At 45.0% G+C, this 23,991-nt stretch overlaps 2 gene segments (V, D, J or C); both read right to left on the bottom strand.

The window, feature by feature from the left end:
• Window positions 1–1,107: 1,107 nt before the first annotated feature.
• On the bottom strand, window positions 1,108–14,320 carry LOC118981417 (immunoglobulin lambda variable 2-18-like). The segment is given in 2 exon segments: window positions 1,108–1,448; window positions 14,248–14,320. Coding segments are annotated over 2 exon segments (387 nt in total).
• A 6,323-nt stretch (window positions 14,321–20,643) lies between these two features.
• LOC118981424 (immunoglobulin lambda variable 2-14-like) lies at window positions 20,644–21,162 on the bottom strand. The segment is given in 2 exon segments: window positions 20,644–20,972; window positions 21,085–21,162. Coding segments are annotated over 2 exon segments (375 nt in total).
• Between the last annotated feature and the right edge of the window lie 2,829 nt (window positions 21,163–23,991).

Raw genomic sequence — 23,991 nt, forward strand, 5'->3', positions numbered from 1 at the left:
GAGAAAGAAATAGCCAGTAGAAAGACGAGGTCCCCTTGCTCAGTTGAAGGTGAGTCCCAGGCCCCTGCCAGCCCTCTCTGCTTCATCCAGGACAAGTTCAAGAGACAGGTAGGAAGAAAGAAAAATGCTCCTCAGCAGGAATTCCTTACAAGAAGGCTCAAAAAATGAAAGAAAAATGAAGCTTTGGCTGCTGCCTATGGCTCTCCCTGATAGTATTATATTTTTATGTCGTCACTTGAAGTGATGTATACCTCGGGGTTTCCATGTCGTAGGTCCCAAAAGGATCCCTCTGCCCTTGGGTTGTGCCAGAAGAGACGGATAAACTAACGGGAGCCCATCAATTGATTAATGAATAAAGGAAATGAGACCTATCCATACAATGCAGTATTATTCAGCCATGACACATGATGAAGTCCTGATACACACTTCAACCTGAAGGAACCTTGGAAACACTTTGGTATACAGAGAAAATCCAACACAAAACACCAGGGAGTGTGTGATCCCACTTGTGTGCCATGTCCGGAATAGACAAACCCTGAGAGACAGAAAGTAAGTGACCAGTTGGGAGGGGCTGAAAGAAGAGGGAAATGGGAGTGATCGTAATGGATGAGGTGTTACACTGAGGGGGATGAAAACGTCCTGGAGTTACAGAGTGCAATGTGTGCAGATACTCGTGAATATGATAGAAAAGACAGGGTTATACACCTTGAAATGCTGTATGTTATGGGATGTGAATTCTAGAAAATAGATATTAAAATGAGGAGCTAGTGGATATAGCTTAATAACTCAGAAAATAAATATTACGTGTGTGTGCATGTATTATGTATGTATATTACATATGTGCATATACCTATCCTTACACACACACATATGCATATATATGCTGAGATGAAAAATAGCGAACTGTAATGAAAATCAAATATGGTAAAGTGTTAACATGTCATAAATCAGTAAAAAGATTATATAAGATTTCTTTATATTATCTTTAAAATTTTAAGTTTGCAATTATTTAAAAATAAAATAGTAAGAAAGAATAAAGAAATGAAAGCCTGAGTTAATGAAAGCCTGATTAAAGGGACTTGAGTGAGTTCAAAGGATGTTTTGGTCTCACTTCCCCATGAACTCGCACCACTGTGGAACACTGCTAGGACTCCTATATGAAGCACAGTAATAATCAGCCTCGTCCTCAGCCTGGAGCCCAGAGATGGTCAGCGAGGCCGTGTTGCCAGACTTGGAGCCAGAGAAGCGATCAGGGATCCCTGAGGGCCTTCTGTTGGTATAATATATCAGGAGTTTGGGGGCCGTGCCCGGTTTTTGTTGGTACCAGGAGACTGCACCACTAGTATACCCAACATCACTGCTGCTTCCCACACAGGAGATGGTGACCGACTGCCCAGGAGACCCGGACACTGAGGAAGGCTGAGTCAGGGGAGCCTGGGCCCAGGAACCTGAAAAGAGGAAAAACATACTCAGAGCTCAGTTCAGTGCTGGCTCAGGAGAGCAGAGCAGTCCAAAGGAGCCCAGATGTCCCCAGGGTCCCTGTCCTGGAGGTCTCACCTGAGCCCTGAGTGAGGAGGGTGAGAAGGAGCAGAGTCCAGGCCATGGTGGAGATCCCCCAAGAACCTTGCCTTCTGGGCCCTCAACCTTGGGCCTGGCTCCTCCACACCTTTCTTATTCTGTCATCCTGCCTCAGAGGAGGGAGGGGCCTCCATGCAAATCAGCTTCTTTTTTCTGTCTCCTCATCCCACACTTACCTAATCCTTGGATCTAGATGTTTTGCATCCCTGGGCAGCAGAGCCAATCTGAGGCATTCAATTCCTTTGACATGGATTTTCTAAGACTAAGCCCATGACAGTGCCCAGGAAATGCAGTCCAACTTAAAAGGTCCCCATCCACCCAACTGCAGGTTTCAGGATGTGCTCGATTGGTTAAATACACTCGAATTCCCAGTACTTTCTTTTTGTTTTGTGTGGTTGAATGGTGAGGACAAGGTTCAGAGGGGCTGGGGTTAGGAGAAATCTAATGGGTTTTCTTCTCAGGCTCCGAAGGCAGAGCTGGTGGTTGTTCTCATCCCTCACCCCCCTTCCTATCCTCCTCAGTAGCTTGGTTCTTCATCCTATGTCTTCTGTCTCTGCACTGCTCTGGATGTCCTCCAGAGGTTGGAACCAGGCTCTGGGACCTCATACAGGCCAGGGTGAAGCACACCAAAGCCCTCTGCATATCTGGGCTTTGTTGCCACCTGGTGGCTAACATTGGAGTGATAAACCTCAAGGTGCTACAGTATATCAGGAAGGCTGTTGAAAACCCCTCCCTGCTATGCTCACAGCCCAGGCTCCTTAGTTTTCATCTCAACTCAGCACCAAGCCCCTTGATTCTGGGTGATAAAAAAAGAAATAACTGGCCAAAGTAGAGTCCCTTTTGCTAAACTGTATCACCAAACCAAATTTTAATGCCCAACTTAATTGCAGTTTCAGCTGCCCCAGGGATGGAATTTTAAACCTAGCAGTCTGAGATTTCAAGGTCAGAGCTCCTCAGGTCATCCGCCTGATGAGAACCCTGCCTTCCCCTAAGGGAAAGTGCCCTTGTCTGAAGTAATCGATTCTTTTAACTTCCTAGTCCCACCCTCTTTCTCCCTGTAGAAAACATCCACTTTGTATGCTCCTTGTTAAGCCCTTTCAGCTACTGGGCAGGACACAGGTCAGTATATGAATCTTGTAATAAAGCTAATGAGATGTTCAAATGCACTCAGTTGAAGGTTGTTCTGTAACACTTCTGGTCCTGTTTACTGTCCTATCGAGTTGTCAGTCGCTTCTTCCAGAACGAAATGTGTTAGCTGCGGTCCCTGGTGGTCCAGAACTGCCCCACAGGACCATTGTGCTGGTCTCGGCTACCTGGTCACAGACCCCTCAGGGCTGAGAAAACATTAGACATGAGATAGCTCCAACCCCACCTGGAAGGCTAGATGAAGAGAAGACTGATTGATTGCCTTCTCTATATGTGGAAAAATATTCCCAAAAGAAGAAGACTACGTTCACTAGGACTGAAAATAATGCAATAAACAGAAAGAGTGGAAGTCCGGTGTTTCAGAAGTTTTGAAAAAGAGAATGGGGTCAGGCTTCCTCCAAGTGCCCCATTTCGGGGACTTGCCCTCAGGGAGTGTCCATCTGTCACAGGGGATAAGTAACCTTTATCCCTGCACATTGAAAGAACTTCACTGAGTGCTCTGCCCCTTCTTGAGGGAACATCTCTTCCATCCATACAGAGATGGCAGGCTTTTCTCAGAAAAGATGGGTTTGGGGTACAGACCCAAATCAGGGCTGACATATTCTACCCAGAATGGACACAGAAATGTCCACTCAGGAAGTGGGATAATAGTTCTATAGAGTGTGACTATTCTGAGGAAACTATTTCTGTGCCACTGTACATGACAAGTGACAGACATGCCCAAGAGTACAACAAGGGTGAGGCCTTGGTTCAGGGCAGGATGAGCTAAGAGTAGGATCCGGGGATTGGGAATAAAGTGGTAAGAAAAAGCCTGAGAAAACAACCTTCTCAATGGCTCCTGAACTTCTGGGCCCACCTCTGAAGTGTGCTTGTGTGGACTGAACCCCAAACTTCAAGGACAGATTTTGGAGGAGAATTAAGAAGCAGCTGGCTGCCTAGTTTCAATGGAGGCCGCTGGGTGGGGCGAACTGTTTGTGGATCCATGTAGTGCTGGTGAAATTTAAAATAGAATGGACATTTGAACACCCATTCACAGATGAATGAGAGAAACTTGTCAGCCAAACTCAAATGCAGATTATCTTCTAAAATAAAAAAGGCAACAAAACATTTAACAAGATCCATAGTTTCACTCCATAATATAAGATAGATCCAGAAGAGAATCCTAAATTACTAGACATAGAAGGAACAGGACATCCGCAAGTGTAGAAAAGACAATCAACCGATGATAGCTCAGAAATGATTCAGATGTCGGGCTTACCTGACACAAGACTGAAAAACTAAGCTCTTATTACACCGATGGCCTAAGTAAAGAAATCCCTCTTGAAATGAATGAGAATGGAAAGTCTTAGTAAAAAAATAGAAAATAATGGAGATAACAAATGAACCCATTAAAAGGGAAAACTACACTAGATGGCAGGAATGGCATTTCTCCATCACAAATAATCTTCTATAACTATGAGAGCATAGCTTTTCGACAGAAATTATTCAAAATAAACACACATTTTTAAATTAAAAGAATTACCAGTCAGATGTAAGATAACAAGAGAATTAGTAAACATGCAAATGGAGTCTCCAAAGTTGAAGAAATAGCAGGAGAATATCTCATGACTAAAAATATTCAAAGTTTAAAAAAATATATAAACACATAGATACAAAAAGCTCAACCAAGCCCAAGCACATGAACCATGAAAAAGACCAAAGCAGGAACCACCCAGTCCACACCTTGTTTTTGTAGAAACCCTTCTAGAACCCTCCTTATGCTTCAGTAACTATTCAGTTGTTAGTGAAATGTCAGCCACAGAAGTTTATTTCCTGCAAAGTCTGTGAAAGCACTTCTCTCCCTCTCCCTCTCTCTCCCTCTCTCTACTCCCCCATCTCTCATACCACAACCTCAAATCTTAAGGCCACTTCTGCCTCTGCCCAACGTGGTGCTGTGACGTGGTGTCACTCTTTTTGACACCTCAGGTGACCTGCTTCCACAGTAGCAAGAGCTGCTCCCCAGTGCATCCCAGGATTCCGGGGGAACATAGAGAATGGAGACCACACACCTGGGCAGGAGCAGTGTAAGATGCTGGATTAAAAGTGAGTGAAAACATGTGTCCATGCCTTCCTCCACGAAACACAACCAACACTGTGTTGAAAGAATTCAAACGTGAGTAAACAAGAATATTGGTAACAGGAATACAGAGAGAAAACTATTCAGGAATTTTTTTTAATTACATTTCTTGGCTCTTTTTTTTTTTAATTACATTTCCTGGCTCTTTTTTTCTTAAGATTTTATTTGTTTATTTATCTTTAGAGGGGAAGGAGAGAGGGAGAGAAACATCAATGTACGGTTTCATTCTGTGTGTCCCCTGCTGGTTAGTTAGCCTGCAAGGAACTAACCTGCAACCCAGGCATGTGCCCTGACTGGGAATCGAACCTCAATCGTCTGGTTCGCAGGCCCGTGCTCCATCCACTGAGCTACGCCAGCCAGGGCCTATTCAGGAATTTAATGCACATGTGTTACCTGACATAGGCTGGTCAACGGCCAATCCCAAGGCTGTGGGAACAGGGACCTGAGATATCGGTTGAATTCTCAGTTGGATGTGGGTCCAAGTGATGAAGGAGAGTAAAACCACAGTTAGAATGAGTGAGGAAGCTTTTAGAAAAGTGCTACAGGCTATTGGGAACAGGCAATCTGAACCCAACAACACAATAAGTCAGGTAAAAAAAATCAGCATTCCAAACAAGACACATTAATTCATACTGTAATGTAACCATGGATATATGTAGGATAGAATTCAAAATGACACACAAACCATGAAGATAATCTCGATTGACTAAAAGAGACATTGACCACATGCTAACCCCACTATGACAGGTATCCTGGAATTTTCCCCCAAACACTTTAAAACAGCTATTTAAAAGCTGATGAAAGAATTAAGGGGAAACCCTCTGGAAACGAGCAGAGATATAGAACATCTCCGCTGAGAAGTACAAGATATAAGGAAACAAAAATAGCAAACAGAAACAAAGGAACTACACTCTACGGAATTTACTAGAGACTGGAAAAAAAAATTAGTGACCTCAAAGTCACTGCAAAGGAAATTGTACAATGTAAACTGTAGAAAAAAATAAAGAAATGAAATCAAAAGATATTTGTGAACTTAAACTTGAAGTGGTACTTCAAGTGCCTAATACATACAAAATTGAAGATGCTAAAGAGAGACACTGAAGAATAGAAAGAAAACTATAATCCAGAAACTCAACAAACCCAAAGCACAAGAAACATGAAAGAGAGAGAGAGAGAGAGAAAGAGAGAGAGAGAGAGAGAGAAAGGAAATTGAAAGAAAAGAAACAAAGTATCATAGGGCAAATTTACCCAATTTTTTCTTCCAGGGACCTTTTTCAAGACCCTTCTTTGGCTTCTGTAACTATTCCTTCATTCATTAGTAAAATACCAACCATGGGATTTTATCCCCTGAGAATCCTCCTTGGGTTGTGAATGTAGAAGTGATGGGAATGAGGACAACAAAAATTAGAGTGAGTAGATGTCATACAAGCAAAAAACTTCCAGACCCACTCCCTGCTGGCACTAAGGCGAACATACCACATTCCACCAGCCCCTCCCCTGACCAGCTCTGTCTGGACAAACAACAAAGGGCATAACTCAGGCTGAGAGGCGTCCAAGTGTGGTTGGCACTGTGGGTATCATAATGAGAAGGCTTGTGCTTTAGAGACATTGCACCCTTTAACAGCCTCCCTCTGTAGATCCTTTTGCTCTGTACTCTTCCTCAAGACACTCTAGAGCTAACCCCTAAGGAAGCTGATATCTCTACAGTGTTGACACCAATGGGACTGTCCTGAAATATTCGTGTGTTTGGCCTGGACTCTTATTTGCACTTTCTGGTGTGAACTAGGTTCATCTCAACATGAGTCGTGCACTAATGTCCTCATCAGCAACCGCTAAATCTCTCTCTCCCCAGTCAGAGGAGCGATGGCAGACTGTGCTGGGGAAACATGCTGAGTCAGGCAGCAGAAAACGTCTGACAATATTCCTGCTGGAGACCCAGTGCCTCCCCATTACTCAGGAAGGCCATGTGCCCAATTCTGGGACCCCTTCTCTTCCCCCTTGGCCTTGCCTATCATCTTCAGAAAGGAATCCATCGAACTCCCTAGGGGAGCTTCCCCAACCCTGACCCTGAGCCCCTGTCAAGGTTAATGTCTCCCAGGGCCCCATCTGATAGGAACATTGTCCTTTTACTCCAACAGCTGATGTGTAGCTTTCTACTCACTGCTTGGAACTTTCAAATTGTTTGAGGATGACAATTAGATGGAAGGAATATGGAGAAGAGCAAAGAATGGACTACCACAAAACGCAGGACCCTAGTCCCTGTCGGTAGATAGACCCATGTATTCTGAGTGAGTAGAGGTACAGGAGGGTAGAAGTAGTTTCCATTTGTTGTTCTTTCTAATTGTTCATGCATCCGTCTTCAGCTATGATATGCTCACAATAAGAGAAACTTAGAAACATCAAAGGAAATGTACCTGAAAGCTTTTTTTTTCTCTTACCTAGAACAGAGAGGCAGAATCAATGCAGAAGTTGAGAAAGTGCCCATGAGCAAACACAAGAAAAGGTGAAAGAACTGCCCTTGTGGGGTTTTTGGAGTACATGGCAACAAATTCACCAGGAATCCATGAACAAAATAACTGGAAAAGAAAGAGAAAGAGCCAAACTCAAGGGCAAAGCCCCACCTCATGCTGTTCTGATGAAACAGAGAGCCCTCCTCCCTCACTGTCCTCTGCAGCATGTCGAGGGCATGTCCACACAGCAGGCAAGAAGCAGGAAACATGCTTGTCATTGTGGAATCCTTCAGACACTCAAAGATGGGAGAACAGTGATGCCTGGCTCCCTCTTACGGAGTCCCCCCAAATGAATTCTTTTCTAAATGTGATGTGAGTGTGTAATAGTAAATAAAAATCTTATGAGGGAGGGTGTTCCCTAGTCAAAGAGGAAGGGAAGCCATCCTCTCCGGGTTTTTGGCATTTAGTTTTAGAAAACTTGTGTTGTAAATTCTTTCCCCTCCTCTTGAAATTGTATGTAATTCTGCAAAATAACTAAAGAAGCCCCTATGTGGGTTAACAACCAGGGGTGTCTTTCTCTAGGTCCTGAGTCACAGATCTTTGGAATGCAAGCATCAAGGAAGAAAGTGTCCCCACAGTTTACAGTTTGCATGGAAGCGTGGGGGCCTTCCTTTCCTGAGATACTGGCTCCAAATCCAAGCCTACCTCTGACCATAAACACATTAGAAATGTATTTTTATGACATATTTTGAATATTAACCCATTGTGGAATACATGGTTTGCAAATATCCTCCAGTTCCACAGGTTATCTGCACATTGTGAAGTTGCCCAGGAACCCTACCACACCTGTGGAGCTTTGATGCCTCACAGGCACAGGTGAAAACCTCAATGGCCCCACCACTGCCTACAGGCTTTCTCCTCAGAGACACACGCCCACTGGGTAGGTGCTGCCTCTGACCAGCTTGAAACAGACCAGGGGCCATGAGTTGAGATGTTCAGATTCTGTGAACAGAGGCCCTTGCTCACTGATTGGTGACTCAGCTGCTTAGATGATTGAGGTGCTGGTCATTTACTGGGTGCGGGGCATCAAAGAAGGTAACTGGGACAAGATTGGAACTGAACTGAAGAAGAACATTATGAGAAAGTTATTAGGAAAGGTCAATATCTATTCTGGTTTGCCCCATAATGAGGCCAGTGCCTAGATTGACTCTGTAGACTCTGGGAAAGTTCTAGAACTAGGAAGACATAGTCATCCTATCAGGAAATCTGGAGTTTCAGGCCTGTTTCAAAACATTCAACAAAATCCTGTGTAGATATTTAGGGGTTGGTGTACTTAGGGGTTCATGAGAAGCGGGAGTCAGGTAGCAACCTGGCAGGTTCCCTATGGAAGCCAGCCACGCATGAAGGTCCTTGAAGAAGCAAGGACAACCTGCTGTTTCTTCCCTTGTGGAACAAAGAGTCCATTTTTTAAATAGTCCATTGTAATGAGGAGACAGTCTATGAATGTTGCTGTGTCCCGGACAGTGCTTCAGGGGTCTGGGTTGGGGCAGGGCACAAGCAAGGAGCAGATAGACTCTTACAGACCACAGAGTCTGCCAGTCCCATTCTCCAAGCTCAGCTCCAAGCTCAGTCAGAGATGAGGGACAATAAGAAGAAAAATGTGTTCTCCTTATCTTCTCTCAACAATGTGCAGACATTCTCTCAGGTGCTGTTGCTTTGGGAATAGACGTGCAAAAAAAATGACCCCCACAGGGAACTATTGTGACTAGAACATGGTGAATGCAAAGTTGAATATGACAGTCATTTTGTAACCGAATGCAGGTTCAGCTGCTCTCTGCTTCGAAAGCCAGTACTTGAGAGGGCAGCTGGTGTAAGAGAAAGTGGTTTTATTCAGGTGCCAGGCACCTGGAAGATGAGGGACTCTTGCTTCAAAAGTCATCTTAGCCTTTCAGATGTCCTGGCTAGTTTTCACAGGGCCACTGTGGGGAGAGGGGAACTGAGGAATTCCTGGTGACGTGCGACCAGTTTCCCTTGTGTGGGTTCAGTGTCACCCCCTCTGGACAACATCATGTGCTGTCAAAGCCCCGTGTGCAGCTTCACTGCTGATGTCTGGGAAGGGGACGTGCGGGGCAGCCTCGCCATGGGTTCTGATGTTTGTTGCTGACACTCACCCAATTTCTTGTTTTCAGGGTCATTCCTTGGTTGAGCAGATGCTGCAACTGCTGATATGTGTAAAATATTCATAAGGAAACTTGTAACATAAGAATCTTCCATGAGTTTGTTAGTACAGTCGGTTCTATGGCTACCCCCTGATCAGTATAATAGGTTTATTTCAACCACTGTTAAGTCCATACTCACCAGGGCGGGGAGTAGCTGTGTCAGTAGCACTCTCAATTCCTCAATTTCACTGGAGAAATTTAAAGTCAGAGTTCCCCGAAAACAGTAGGAGGTGCACCAGGCAGGTGTGTGCTTCACTCTGCCTCTGACAATGTAGAGAGGGATTCGCCTCTGGGGACACACGGGACAAGAGGAAGCTGACATGACACCCTGAAAATTCATGACAGAGTGTTTTTGTCTGAACTTCATGGCAGTAGAGGAGATGAGAAGAAAGGGAACCCCAAGCCATGCTGCATGAGCCCCGTCCGCTCAGGGGGAGGGAGCATGTTCAGAACTAGGAGGGATCCAGAAGGCAGAAGGCAGATTTTGGTCTCACTTCCCCATGAACTTGCACCACTGTGGAGAGTGCTACTGGTTGTATATGCACAACAATAATAATCAGCCTTGTCCTCAGACTGGAGCCCAGAGATGGTCAGGGAGGTAGTGTTGCCAGACGTGGAGCCAGAGGAGCAATGAGGGATCACTGAGACCCTCTTTGCGACATGATAGGGAAAGAGTTTGGGGGCCATGCCCAGTTGTTGTTGGTGGCATGAGACACATTTATAACCACCAACATCATTCCTGCTTCCAGCACAAGAAATGGTGATCCACTGTCCAGGAGACCCAGACCCTGAGGGAGGCAGAGTCAGGGGACCCTGGGCCCAGGCACCTGAAAAGACGCAAAAACACACTCAGTGCTGAGTTAAGTTCTGGGTCTAAATGAGCCTAAAGAGGAGACAAAAATCAGTGCAGATGTCCCCATTGTCCCCTATCAGGAGGCCTCACCTGAGCCTTGAGTGAGGAGGGTGAGGAGGGGCAGGGCACAGGACATAGTGGAGATCCCCCAAGAGTGTTGCCTTATGAGACCCCAACATTCAGCCTGGTTTCCTCAACCCTCTCTTATCCCCTCTTTCTTCCTCAGTGGAAGGAGTGGTCTCCATGCCTATTTGCTTCCTGCACCTGCCTTTCCTCAATCCACTCTGGCCTGACCCTTGATATAGATGTTTCTGCTCACTAGACAATACAGTTAATCTGAGAGAATTTAGATGGTTTAACAGGGTTTAGTCTCACTCAGAACTCGCTCAGACCATTATTCTAGTGCCTAGGGCATGGAGCCAACTTGGATGTCCTTGTCCTTACTAGGAGGAATGAAGGTGCTCCTTGGGTGAAGAATACAGGGACCTCCCTTTTGAAACATCTGGAAGGAAGTTGAGGACACTGTCTGAATATGTGTAGAAAAAAATCCAGTCTTTCCACTATCCAAAGACCATGGACAAAGCTGGCATGTCTCATTCTCCTCAACCTTTTCCTGAAGCTCTTCAGTGGAAATGAGTCCCCATGTACTCTTTGTCCCACCCTCTACACTGTGTGCCACTGAGGGACATTTATTGTCACTTGTAGTAGAAAAATTGAGACACAACATATATAGGACATCCCTTCCCCTTAATGACCCACTAGGGAGAACATCAGGGTAAAGGTCTATTAAAACTTTATACAGTCCTGGTAAGTGCCTTCCCCTAGTTCAAACAACGTTGCCCTCTCATGGCTACAGATGATTCATAATCTGTAACTATGATGAATAATCTGTAAAGTGAAGAAAACAAATTTAAAGGCACTATATTTGTTCCCAAATCCATACTTTCAGGTCAAAATAAATATGATGATTTTCTTTAAAAGGCAATCATACTCTAGCTGGTGTGGCTCCATTCATTGGATCACTGCTTTATAACAGAAGACCTACAGGTTCGATTCTCAGTCAGCGCACGTGTCTTTGTTGTAGATTCAATCCCTGGTCTGGTGTGGGCTGGAAGCATCTGATCGATACTTCTCTCTTGTCCTCACTCTCTCTCTCAAATCCATGAAAAAAATATCCTCAGCTGAAGATTTTTAAAATTGCAATATAAAAGATTAAATATTTCAAAGAAATACAGTGTAAAAGTGTGGCACCTGACACAGACACAGTATGGAGCCATGAAAGGTCATTGCCCTGTGCTGCTGAGTCTCTGACCACATCTAGGAGAAAAACATGTGCAGATATATTGGGCATAGAACCATGTAGAGCATGTTTAATCTCTTCCATCAAAAATGACCAATTCCATCTGCATTTGAAAAAGACAAACAGGTATTCTGTTGCCTTATTTGAGATAATTAAGGGGTCTGTCCCTTTAGTATTCATTCCAAATACACAAGAAACAAGCAGCGTTGTTGCTCCAGGGGGATTATGTTAGAGAGATCCTGTTCACTCCACATACATCTAGCTACTGGCCCTCCTTGTAATTCCCTTCTTATATAATAGTGACTTCATTCTAAAAGAAAAACTGGGGTCCCACCTTAGATGAGAAACACTGGAAGGGTTAATGGGGGCTCTTACACCCTATGTACATCGACATAAATTATAAAATACTGGTGTTGCTGTTAAATTCAGAGAGAAAGGCATGCCCAAGTGGCCAGGGAGGATCATCAGGGCAGTTGTCACTCTGCTTTCTACCGGTGTTCAGCACAGGGACGTTGTCAGACACGCACCCTATCAACTCGCTCACTCTGTTACCATCATTACACAGACACAGGATTGTGACTCAGAACCTGATCCTATGTCTCCAATAGCAGAGACCCCTTCCCACTGTGCTGTGACCCAGCTGGGGATGGGTCCACCTGTGTCACTGTGGCAGCCTGGATGATTAAAGCATGAAGGTACTGACTCTTAATGAGGAAAGAAAGGAGTAACTAGAAAAATTCTGAACAAATAAGTTCAAAGGAGAACATTAAAACAAAGATGTGACTTCAGGTAGGATGACCACCCACTTTGATTTGGTGAAGATAGAGGTCAATTTCAAGATCTAGAGCTGTCAGTGCTGAAGTTAGAGAATTCTTACAGCCTGGGATGATGAGGTCACTGCAGGGCATCTTCTGGCTCCTAAGCTCAGCTCATTCAATGGTCAGTGAGTTTGGGGCCTGAGTTATGTGTGTTTGTGCTTCATGAGTCATTGCAACCAGGATCACACCTAGTAACAAGCTGGATCACCATGAAAATCCAATGGTTTGGGGAGCCACATCCAAGATATATCTTTTTCTGTTTTTAAATGACTTTTCATTTATTCATATTTAGAGAGAGGGAAAGGGACCGAGAAAGAAAAGGAGAGAAACATCAGTATGAGGTTGCTCCTTACACAGCCTAATGGGGGACCTGCTTTGTAATCCAGGCATATGCCTTGACTGGGAATTGAACCAAAGCCTCTTGGTTTGCAGGCTGACACTCAATCCACTGAGTCCCACCAGCCTGGGTCCAAGTTATGTCTTGCAGAACCAAGCAGCCATTTGGAAAGATCCCATCACAATGGGAAGAGATTTCACGTGCAGAGCTGCTTCTAGGAGAATCACTCAGGAGTCTGAGAGGAGGGCTGATTCTGAGAGAGGCAGAATCTTTCTCAAATTCCCATATGAAAACTTTCTCATTTTGGGAAATACTAGGAGCAAGGAAAGACAGCCTTAAAGAGGAAGAAAGGAAGGGAGGGAGGAAGGGAGGGAGGGAGGGAGGGAGGAAGGAAGGAATGAAGGAAGGGAGGAAGGAAGGAAGGAAGGAAGGAAGGAAGGAAGGAAGGAAGGAAGGAAGGGAAAAATTTAGGGAGGGAAGGAGAGAAAAGAATGTTGAAGGAAAATGAAAAACTTTTTTGTTCTTATTTCAACATCATTTTGGGGAACGAAGTTTATGCCAATCTGCAATGGTGAGAGAGATTAAGGAATTTCAATGACAGTTTCCCAGAGGTTTGTGGGAAAACTACACAACAAGCAGATAGTGGAGCTCCCAGTGGCTGTTACAATGAATGTTTTAAAATAAGTCCCCTACTGGGTCCAAGAAACACATACAAAGACACAACCCAGAGAGAGATTTTCTTTTCAGATTTCATGTGTGAGAGCACAACACATGAAAGAAAGAGCTGGCACTGTCAGGTCTGAAGTGAGAGAATTCTGAACATGTGAAAAAACCCTGCATTTTTGAAGCTTTGGGAGAGGAGATGTCAATGGGTATCAAAGGTGTTCTCCAGGCCCTGCTGCATGAGCTCCCTGCACAGGGATGAGGAAGCACCTGCAGAGCCAGGAGGGAGCCTATGAGTGCAGGGCGGGTTTTGGTCTCACTTCCCCATGAATTCAAACCACTGTGGAGAGTGCCACTGCTTGTATATGAAGCACAGTAATAATCAGCCTCGTCCTCAGCCTGGAGCCCAGAGATGGTCAAGGAGGCTGTGTTGCCAGACTTGGAGCCAGAGAAGCGATCAGGGATCCCTGAGGGCCTACTGTTGGTATAATACATCATGAGTTTGGGGGCTGTGCCCGGTTGTTGTTGGTACCAGGAGATATCACTAGTATACCCAACATCACTGCTGCTTCCAGCACAGGAGATGGTGACAGACTGTCCAGGAGACCCGGACAATGATGGAGGTTGAGTCAGGGGAGCCTGGGCCCAGGAACCTAAAGAGAGCAAAAACACACTCAGTACTGAATTCTGTTCTGGACCATGGTGAGACTGAGAATGAGACAAGAATCAGCCCAGAGTTCCCACGGTCCCCTCCCTGAGGGCCTCACCTGAAACCTGAGTGAGGAGGGTGAGCATGAGCAGAGACCAGGCCATGGTGTTGACCCTCCCAGTGTGTTGCCTTCAGAGACCCCAACACTGAGCCTGGTTCCTGCAGACCTCTCTTATCCCCTATTCCTTCCCCAGTGGAAGGAGTGGTCTCCATGCAAATCTGTTTCCTGCACTGCCTCCCCTCACTGCACTCTGACCTGACCCTTGATATCGACATTTCTGCTCAGCAGACCACACAGCTAATCTGAGAGAATTTAGATGCTTTGTCAGATGATTTACATGTTTTTTTGTCACTCAGGACACACTCAGACCATTATTTGAGTGTGTATTCAATGCACCCCACCTAGAAGTCCCTGTTCTTCTTATTGCAGGAATCAAGGTCCCTGAATTGAGGGACTGAATTCATCCCTGAATGAGGAACTCAGGGACTTTCCCTCTGAGACATCTGCAAGGAGGGCGAGGATGAGGTCTCATGTTGGCTATAAAAGACCCAGCCACTCCCTTATGCAAGGATCTAAGACAAACCCAGCATCTCTCATTCTTTCTCAACCCTTCTTTTTAAGCTCCTCAGTTGAAATGAATTCTCATGCATAGCTTGACGCAAACTCTACTGTGTCTAGGCTCATGAGCATTTTTGCCACGTAGGAATGTTGGGACACAGCACACACAGGGCATCCCCTTTCTTCAATCACCCACTCAGGGGAATCTCCAGGTAAGAAGACTTCATACAGGTCTGGTAAACCACAGTGCTTCTTCTGAATTTAGACAATGCCGCCCCCTGGTGGCTACAGATGATTCCACCCAAGCACCTGAGAAGGCAGTTGAGTGGGATTCTGTTCCCTCTCCTCTTTTTATTCCATTCCAGCTCAGTAACAGGGTCTCTAGAGAACCCTTACATCCATCTGAGCTCATTGATCCTCTGTCAGAATGGAGTGTCAACCGCCCAACGAGGTAATCCCAGACTCTCCCCTCAGAACAATTGAGCTTGTCTCTTAACGGTCTTATCACAGATTTTGTGCTCCTGGTCTAGACCTTGGCCTGGGTGTGGAACATCACACGTGAACTAAAATCAACTTCAGGAGGAAAAATGGATTAAAAAAACAGGTCAAGGAAGAGAGATTGACTTCCTACAATGTTGAAATACAACGTACCCATGAGGGAGAGAGAGCTCAGTCGGGCTGACTACCGTCACATGGATAAGGAGAAGTGGACTTCTGTGTGTGATCCTCTGGGAGGTGACAAGTCAGGACTGGCAAAGAGCCCAGTTCTGAGACACGTCCTCACAGTGTGTTCATCTGTCACATGGGATACGATGTCCTTCTTCGTGCCCCCTGCATAGTACATTGAAATACCTCACCTCAGAACTATGTGACTTTCTGAAGCAAAATCTCCCTCATCCACAGAGAGATGCTCAGCCTTGTGTATTTTTCTGGGAAATGTCAGATTTGGAGAAAGAATAAATCAGGAACGACTGGTTCTGGCCAGATTGGAGTAGAAACATCCTCAGATAATAGTTGGAAGTTCTATGAATTAAAATGCTCAGAGAACACTATTTAAATGTTGTTGTTCATTCTGCATCACAGACATTGTGAAGAGCAAAAAGCACTGGTGTTCTGGCCAAGGGAGCGCACAGTATTGTGGCAGCATCCGGCATTGGGGGTAGGAAATGGGATGTGAGAGGATGTGCAAGTTTTCTATTTGATGCAATGATTTCACTGTTGGTGCACTGATCATTTATGGGCTATAGGACTTGGTTTAGAGAATAATGTCTCTTGTGTGAAACCATAGTGAAGTGGTAGTAATCAATGAGCTGGTCAGAGATCCATCACTGCACCTGTGCATCAGGTAAACTGGATTTTTTTCTCCTGGGAAAACTGTGGAGAGGCCTTCTGGGTCCATTCCAGTTACTCTCATAGTAGAGCAAGAAGCAAACCTGTGGTCTTCAGTAGGTTCCACCTTGTCCTCATTCCTGGTTCTCTCAGAACGAGGAATGACTCAGAGCCCCCATGCTGCGGGAGTCCCCATTCTCATTTAACATAGCTCTGTGTATGGGTGACCACATGACAAGTCGTGAGTCAGGAACACTAAGCATGACTGCTGCTCAAATAGGCGCTTGAGTTAACGCTTTTAACTGTGATTTATCTTCTATGAAAACCAAGCAAATACATTAAAACACACAAATCCTTATTCCCAAACCCATACTGAAGTCTAAATGAATATGATGAATCCTTAAAAATTATAGTTACACCCGGGTCAGCTCAGCTCAGTTGATTGAAGAATCACCCCATTATAGAAAGACCTATTGTTACTATTCGTGGTCAGGGTGAAGGCCAGAGTTGCAGCATCAATCCCCAGTCTTTACAGGTTCCATCCCAAGTCTGGGTTTGTGCAGGAAGCAATCATCAATGTTTCCCTCATATATCAATTTTTCCACTCTCCCTTTCTCTCTCAAATCAATGAAAAATGTCCCTGGGTGAGGATAAAAACATTGCAATTAACAAAAAAATATCCAGAAAAAGTAGAGCATAAAATGAGTGGCAGCTGCCACACACTGTGTTGGCACAGCCCTGAAAGGTCACTGACCTGTGGTGCTGAATTTCTGAACAGAGAAAGGTGGGTGGATATATTGCCTGTTTGGATGTAGAACATGTCTCACCTCTTCCATCAAAAATGACCCTTCTCTTCCCCTCTGAAAAGAGACTTAAACAGGCATTTTGTTGTATTACATGAGAAAAAGCAGGGGGCTGTTCCCACAGTTGGAGAGTCCGAATAAACAGGAAACACAGGGTGATTTTTGCTACAGATGGGTCATGTTAGACAGATGCTGTTCACTCAACATCTAGCTACTGGCTCTCCTTGTAAGAGTCCCTCTTGTAAAATAGTGACTACCTTCTCAGCAGGAAATTGTGGTCCCACTTTACAGGAGAATCACTAGAAGTGATTAGAGGAGCCCCTGCCTTCCTATCACATGGAAATAACATATAAAATACTGGTCTTGCTATTATAGTCAAGCTGTAGAACATACCTCTGATGCCAAGAAGGATCATCAGAGCAGTTGTCATGCCACTTTCTGCTGCTGTTCAACACAAACATTATCACACACGCACCCTACAGGCAGCCTCACCCTGTGACCAGCATTACACAGACTCAGGGCTGTGACTCAAGACATTATCATGTGCCTCTAATAGCAGAGACCCCTTCCCACTGAGCTGTGACCCAGCTGGGAGTGTCCACGAGTGTCACTCTTGCAGCCTGGATGATTCAACATGAAGGTACTGAGTCCTTTATAGGGAAGGAAAGGTGTAACTGGAAAAATGTGAACTAGAAGTTTAAACAGAGACATTATAACACAGATGTAACTGCAGGTAGGATTGTTAGAGGAAATTGGCAGTTATTTTAAAACATAGGGAAGCACCCGGGGAATGACTTGGGTTTTTTTTCCCTTTGTTTCTTGCTTGTCCCTGCATGTCAGAGATAACGATTGCTAGAGACAACATTGTGACTCTCTGCGTTAGAGATAACATTTTGCTTCTGTTAGCTGCTTCTTGCTTTCCCACCAGAGGTAATGGTCTAAGTGACAGACCACGCCTCACCCTATATAAGCAATTGCTCCCTGCTGATCGGGGCCCAGAATTTGGAGACTGCCTCCTGTGTGTCCCCACGCGTAAATCAAGGAAACACTTTGCTTCCTCCAGTTTCGGCCTTGAGTTCTTCCGGTAACAGGATGATCATCCACCCTGATTTGACAGGGAGTGATCTCATTTTCAAAACCTGGTGTTCTCAGGGCTGAAGGTGAGAGGTCAGAGGCTGGAATGCTGAGGTCACTGCACCATGTCTTCAGGCTTCTAAGCTCAGCCTCATTCAATGGTCAAAGAATGCTTGGCCTGTGTATTATGTGTATCTGTACTTTGTGATTCATTGTAATTGGGATCACAGCTAGAAATGAATTGGGTCATCATGAAAATCATATACTTTGGAGATCCCTTAGGAATGGGGGCCACATCCAACAGACATTTTAGAGAATCAAGGAGGCATTTGGAAAAGTTCTGTCATAAAGGGAAGACATTTCACGTGCAGAGCTGCTTCCAGTAGAATCACTCAGGAGTTCGAGGGGAGGTGCAAAGGTGAGAGACACAGAATCTCTCACTCAAATTCCCATCTCAAATATTCCTTGGTTATGAGAAATAGTAGAGGCTTAGAAGGGAAGAACAAAAGAGAAAAAGGAAAAAGAAGGAAGACAGAAAGGAAGGAAGAAAGTAAGTAAGGAGGGAGGGAGGAAGAAAGAAAGCACTTCATTTTCATTCGCACTTCATTGGTTGAAAACAGAAACCAGGCCAGTCTGTACAGGGGTGGGAGACCAAGGGATTTAAACTGAGGATTTCCCAGAGGATTCTGGGTAATCTTCCAAACAAGCAGAGCAGAGGGCGCATAGTGGCTGTCACAATGAAGGGTTTGGAATGAGTGACCTCCGGATCCACAAAACACATGCAAACACAATAAACGAGGGAAAGACTTTCCTCTAGGATTGCTAGTGGGAGAGATCATCTGAAACAAAAAGCCCTGTATTTTCAAAGATTTGAGAAAGGAGATGCAAATAGATAGAAATACAGTTAACATACATCTAGCTACTGGCTCTCCTTATAATTCCCTTCTTATATAATAGTGCCTTAATTCTAAAAGGGAAATTTGGGTCCCACCTTAGATGAGAAACACTGAAAGCGTTAATGTGGGCTCTTACACCCTATGTACATTGACATAAATTATAAAATACTGGTGTTGCTGTTAAATTCAGAGAGAAAGGCATGCCCAAGTTGCCAGGGAGGATCATCAGGGCAGTTGTCACTCTGCTTTCTACTGGTGTTCAGCACAGGGACGTTGTCACATATGCACCCTATAGACCCGCTCACCCTGTTACCATCATTACACAGACACAGGATTGTGACTCAGAACCTGATCCTGCATCTCCAATAGCAGAGACCCCTTCCCACTGTTCTGTGACCCAGCTGGGGATGGGTCCACCTGTGTCACTGTGGCGGCCTGGATGATTAAAGCATGAAGGTACTGACTCTTACTGAAGAAAGAAAGGAGTAACTGGAAAAATTCTGAACAAGTAAGTTCAACAGAGAAGATTATAACAAAGATGTGACTTCAGGTAGGATGATCACCCACTTTGATTTGGTGAAGATAGAGGTCAATTTCAAGATCTGGAGCTGTCAGGGCTGAAGTGAGAGAATTCTCACAACCTGGAATGATGAGGTCACTGCAGGGCATCTTCTAGCTCCTAAGCTCAGCTCATTCAATGGTCAGTGATTTCTGGGCCTGAGTTATGTGTGTTTGTGCTTTGTGGCTCATTGCAACCAGGATCACAGACACAAACAAGCTGGAACATCATGAAAATCACACAGTCTGGAAAGCCACATGCAAGATATATCTTTTTCTGTTTTTGTTTAAATGACTTTTTATTTATTCATATTTAGAGAGTGGGAAAGGGATAGAGAAAGAGAAGGAGAGAAACATCAATGTGTGTTTGCCTCTTACACACCACCAACATGGAACCTGGCCAGCACATACTCTGGGAATCGAACCGACAAATCTTCAGTTCACAGGGCAGTGCTAAATCCACTGAGCCACACCAGCCTGGGCCCAAGATATGTCTTGAAGAACCAAACAGCCATTAGGAAAGATCCTTTCATAATGGGAAGACATTTCTTGTGCACTGCTGCTTCTAGGAGAATCACTAAGGAGTCTGAGAGGAGGGGTGAATCTGAGAGAGGCAGAATCTTTCACTCAAATTCCCACTTGAAAACATTCTCATTATTGGGAATACTCAGGGCAAGAAAAGACAGCCTTAAGGAGGAAGGTAAGAAAGGAATTGAGGAAGTTAAGGAGGGAAGAAAGAATGCAGGAAGAAAAGAAAAACTTCTTTGTTCTCATTCCAACACCATTTGTGGGGAACTCAGTCCATGCCAGTCTGCAGTGGTGTAGGAAATTAGGAGACTTAAAAGACACTTTTCCAGAGTTTTGTGGGAAAACTACACAAGAATCAGAGGGTGGGGCTCCCAGTGGCTGTTACAATGAAGGGTTTGGAATGAGTCCCCTACTGGGTCCAAGAAACACATACAAAGGCACAAACCAGAGAGAGAAATTCCTTTGGATTTCATGTGTGAGAGGAGAACACATGAAAGAAAGAGCTCGTCCTGTCAGGTGTAAAGTGGGAGAATTCTGAATATGTGAAAGAAACCCTGCATTTTTGAAGCTTTGGGAGAGGAGATGTCAATGGGTATCAAAGGAGTTCTCCAGGCCCTGCAGCATGAGCTCCCTGTACAGGGATGAGGCAGCATCTGCAGAGCCAGGAGAGAGCCTATGGGTGCAGGGCGGGTTTTGGTCTCACTTCCTCATAAATTTGAACCACTGTGGAGAGTGCTACTGCTTGTATATGAAGCACAGTAATAATCAGCCTCGTCCTCAGCCTGGAGCCCAGAAATGGTCAGGGAGGCCGTGTTGCCAGATTTGCTGCCAGAGAAGCGATCAGGGATCCCTGAGGGTCTACTGCTGTCCCAATAAATCAGGAGTTTCGGGGCCATGCCCGGCTGTTGTTGGTACCAGGAGACATCACTACCATAACCAACATCACTGCTGCTTCCAGCACAGGAGATGGTGACTGACTGTCCAGGAGACCCAGACACCGAGGAAGGCTGAGTCAGAGAAGCCTGGGCCCAGGAACCTGAAAAGAGGAAAAACACACTCAGAGCTCAGTTCAGTGCTGGCCCAGGAGAGCAGAGCAGTACAAAGAAGGAGCCCAGATGTCCCCATGGTCCCTGTCCTGGAGGTCTCACCTGAGCCCTGAGTGAGGACGGCGAGAAGGAGCAGAGTCCAGGCCATGGTGGAGATCTGCCCAAGAAGGCTGCCTTCTGGGCCCCCAACCCTGGGCCTGGCTCCTCCACACCTTTCTTATTCTGTCATCCTGCCTCAGAGGAGGGAGGGGCCTCCATGCAAATCAGCTTCTTTTTTCTGTCTCCTCATTGCACTCTGACCTGATCCTTGGCTCTAGATATTTTGCATTCTGGGTGCAGAGCCAATCTGAGGCATTCAGTCCCTTTTGATATGGATTTTCTAAGACTGAGCCCATGACAGTGCCCAGAAAATGCACTCGAACTTAAAAGGTCCCCATCCACCCAACTGCAGTTTTCATGATGTGCTCGATTGGCTAAATACACTGGAAACCTCAGTACATTATTTTTGTTCTGCATAATTGAAGGGTGAGGACAGGGTCCAAAAGGGCCAGGGTTAGGAGAAATCTAACCGGTTTTCTTCTCAGGTACGGAAGGCAGAGCTGGTGGTTCTTCACATCCCACACCCCCTTCCTATCCTCCTCAGTTGCTTGGTTCTTCATTCTACCTCTTCCGTCTCTGCACTGCTCTGAGGCTGAGACCTGGGGACATTTATGCTCCTGTCTCGCAGTACAGATTGGGGACACTGTACTTCTGAATTGTCCCTCTGGAGGACTTCAGTAGGAACCAGGCTCTGGGACCTAATACCTGCCAGGGCAAAGCACAGCAAAGACCTCTGCACATCTGGGCTTTGCTGCCACCTGGTGGCGAACGTTGGAGTGACAAACCTCAAGGTGGTACAGTATATCAGGAAGGCTGCTGAAAACCCCTCCCTGCTCTGCTCACAGCCCAGGCTCCTTAGTTTTCATCTCAACACAGCACCAAGCCCCTTGATTCTGGGTGTTAAAAACAGAAATAACTGGCCAAAATGGACTCCTTTTTGTTAAAGTGCATTATCTAACCAAAACTTAATGCCTACCTTAATTGCAGTTTCAGCTGTCCCAGGGATGGAATTTCAAACTTAGTAGTCTGGCATTTCTAGGCCAGCACTGGTCAGGTCACCTGCATGATGAAAACACTGCCTTCCTCAAAGGGAAAATGCCCTTGGTTGAAATAATTTATTCTTTTTACTTCTTAGTCCCACCCACTTTCTGCCTATAAAAAATGTCCACTTGGGATGCTCTTTGGAAAGCTCTTCCTGGAGCAGGATCAGATAGAGAAAGCTCTCCCCCTACTGGGCAGGACACAGGTCAATATATGAATCATGTAATAAAGCTAATCAGATCTTCAAATGCACTCAGTTGAAGGTTGTTCTGTAACACTCCTGGTCCTGTTCACTGTCCTGTCACTTCATCACCAGCTTCTTCTAGAACAAAATGTGTTAGCTGCCATCCCTGGTGATCCAGACCTACCCAATGGGACCATCGTGCTCGTCCCGTTGACCTGGTCACAGACCTCTCAGGGCTGAGGAGACATTGGACATGAGATAGTCCCAACCCCATCTAGAAGGCTAGATGAAGAGAAGACTGATCAATTGCCATCTTGAAATGAGGAAAAACTATTCCAGAAAGGAGAGAGTAAGTTCACTAGGACTGAAAATAATGCAATAAAGAGCAAGCGTGGAAGTCCAGTGTTTGAGGAGTTTTGAAAAAGAGAATGGGGTCAGGATTGATCCAAGGGCCCCATTTCAGGGACCTCCCCTCAGGGAGTTTCCATCTGTCACAAGGGGTAAGAAATTTTCATCCCCGCACATTGAAATAACTTCACCCCAGAGCTCTGCCCCTTCCTGAGGGGACATCTCTTCCATCCACACAGAGATGATGGGCTTTTCTGGGAAAAGGTGGCTTTGGGGTATAGTCCCCAATCAGGCCTGACATATTCTACCCAGAATGGAAGCAGAAATATCCACTCAGGAAGTGGGATAAGAGTTTTATAGAGTGGGACCATTCTGAGGAAACTCTTTAGGTGTCAATGTACGTGACAAGTGACAGACATGTTCAAAAGTACAACAAGGGCAAGATCGTGTTTAAGGGCAGGATGAGCTAAGAGTAGGATCTGGGGATTGGAAAGAAAGTGGTAAGAAAAAGCCTGACAAAACAACCTTCTCAATGTCTCCTGAAATTCTGTTCCCACCTCTGAAGTGTGCTTGTGTGGACTGGACCCCAAAGGGGAAGGACAGATTTTGGAGCACAATTAAGAGGCAGCTGGCTGCCTAGTTTCAATGAAGTCCCCTGGGTGAGGCGAAGTGTTTGTGGATCCATGTAGTGCTGGTGAGACTTAAAATTGAATGGACATTTGAACACCCAACACGGACATTTGGGAGGAACTTGTCGGCAAGACACAAAGGCCAGATTATCTTCTAAAATAAAAAAGTCAACAAAACATTTAACAAGATCCACAGTTTCACTGCGTAATATATGATAGATCCAGAAGAGAATCCTAAATTACTAGACATAGAGGAAGAGGACATCCACAAGTGTAGAAAAGAAAATCAACAGATGATACTCAGAAATGATTCACATGTTGCACTCACATGACAGAAGACTGAAAAACTAAACTCTTGCTATAGTGATGGCCTAAGTACAGAAAAGCCTCTTGCAGTGAATGAAAATGGAAACTCTTAGTCAAGAAAGAGAAAATAATAAAGATAACAAATGAACACATTAAAAGGGAAAACTACACTAGATGGCAGGAATGGCATTTCTCCATCACAGATAATCTTCTATAACTATGAGAGCATAGCTTTTCAACAGAGATTATTTAAAATAAACACAAATTTTTAAATTAAAAGAATTACCAGTGAGATGTAAGATAACAAGAGAATTCGTAAACATGTGAATGGAGTCTCCAAAGTTGAAGAAATAGCAGAAGAACATCTCATGGCCAAAACACTCAAAGTTTTTTAAAAGATAT

This window comes from Sturnira hondurensis, unplaced genomic scaffold, assembly GCF_014824575.4.
Source record: "Sturnira hondurensis isolate 20B ecotype Veracruz unplaced genomic scaffold, ASM1482457v3 Scaffold0001932, whole genome shotgun sequence".
Classification (NCBI taxonomy): domain Eukaryota; kingdom Metazoa; phylum Chordata; class Mammalia; order Chiroptera; family Phyllostomidae; genus Sturnira; species Sturnira hondurensis.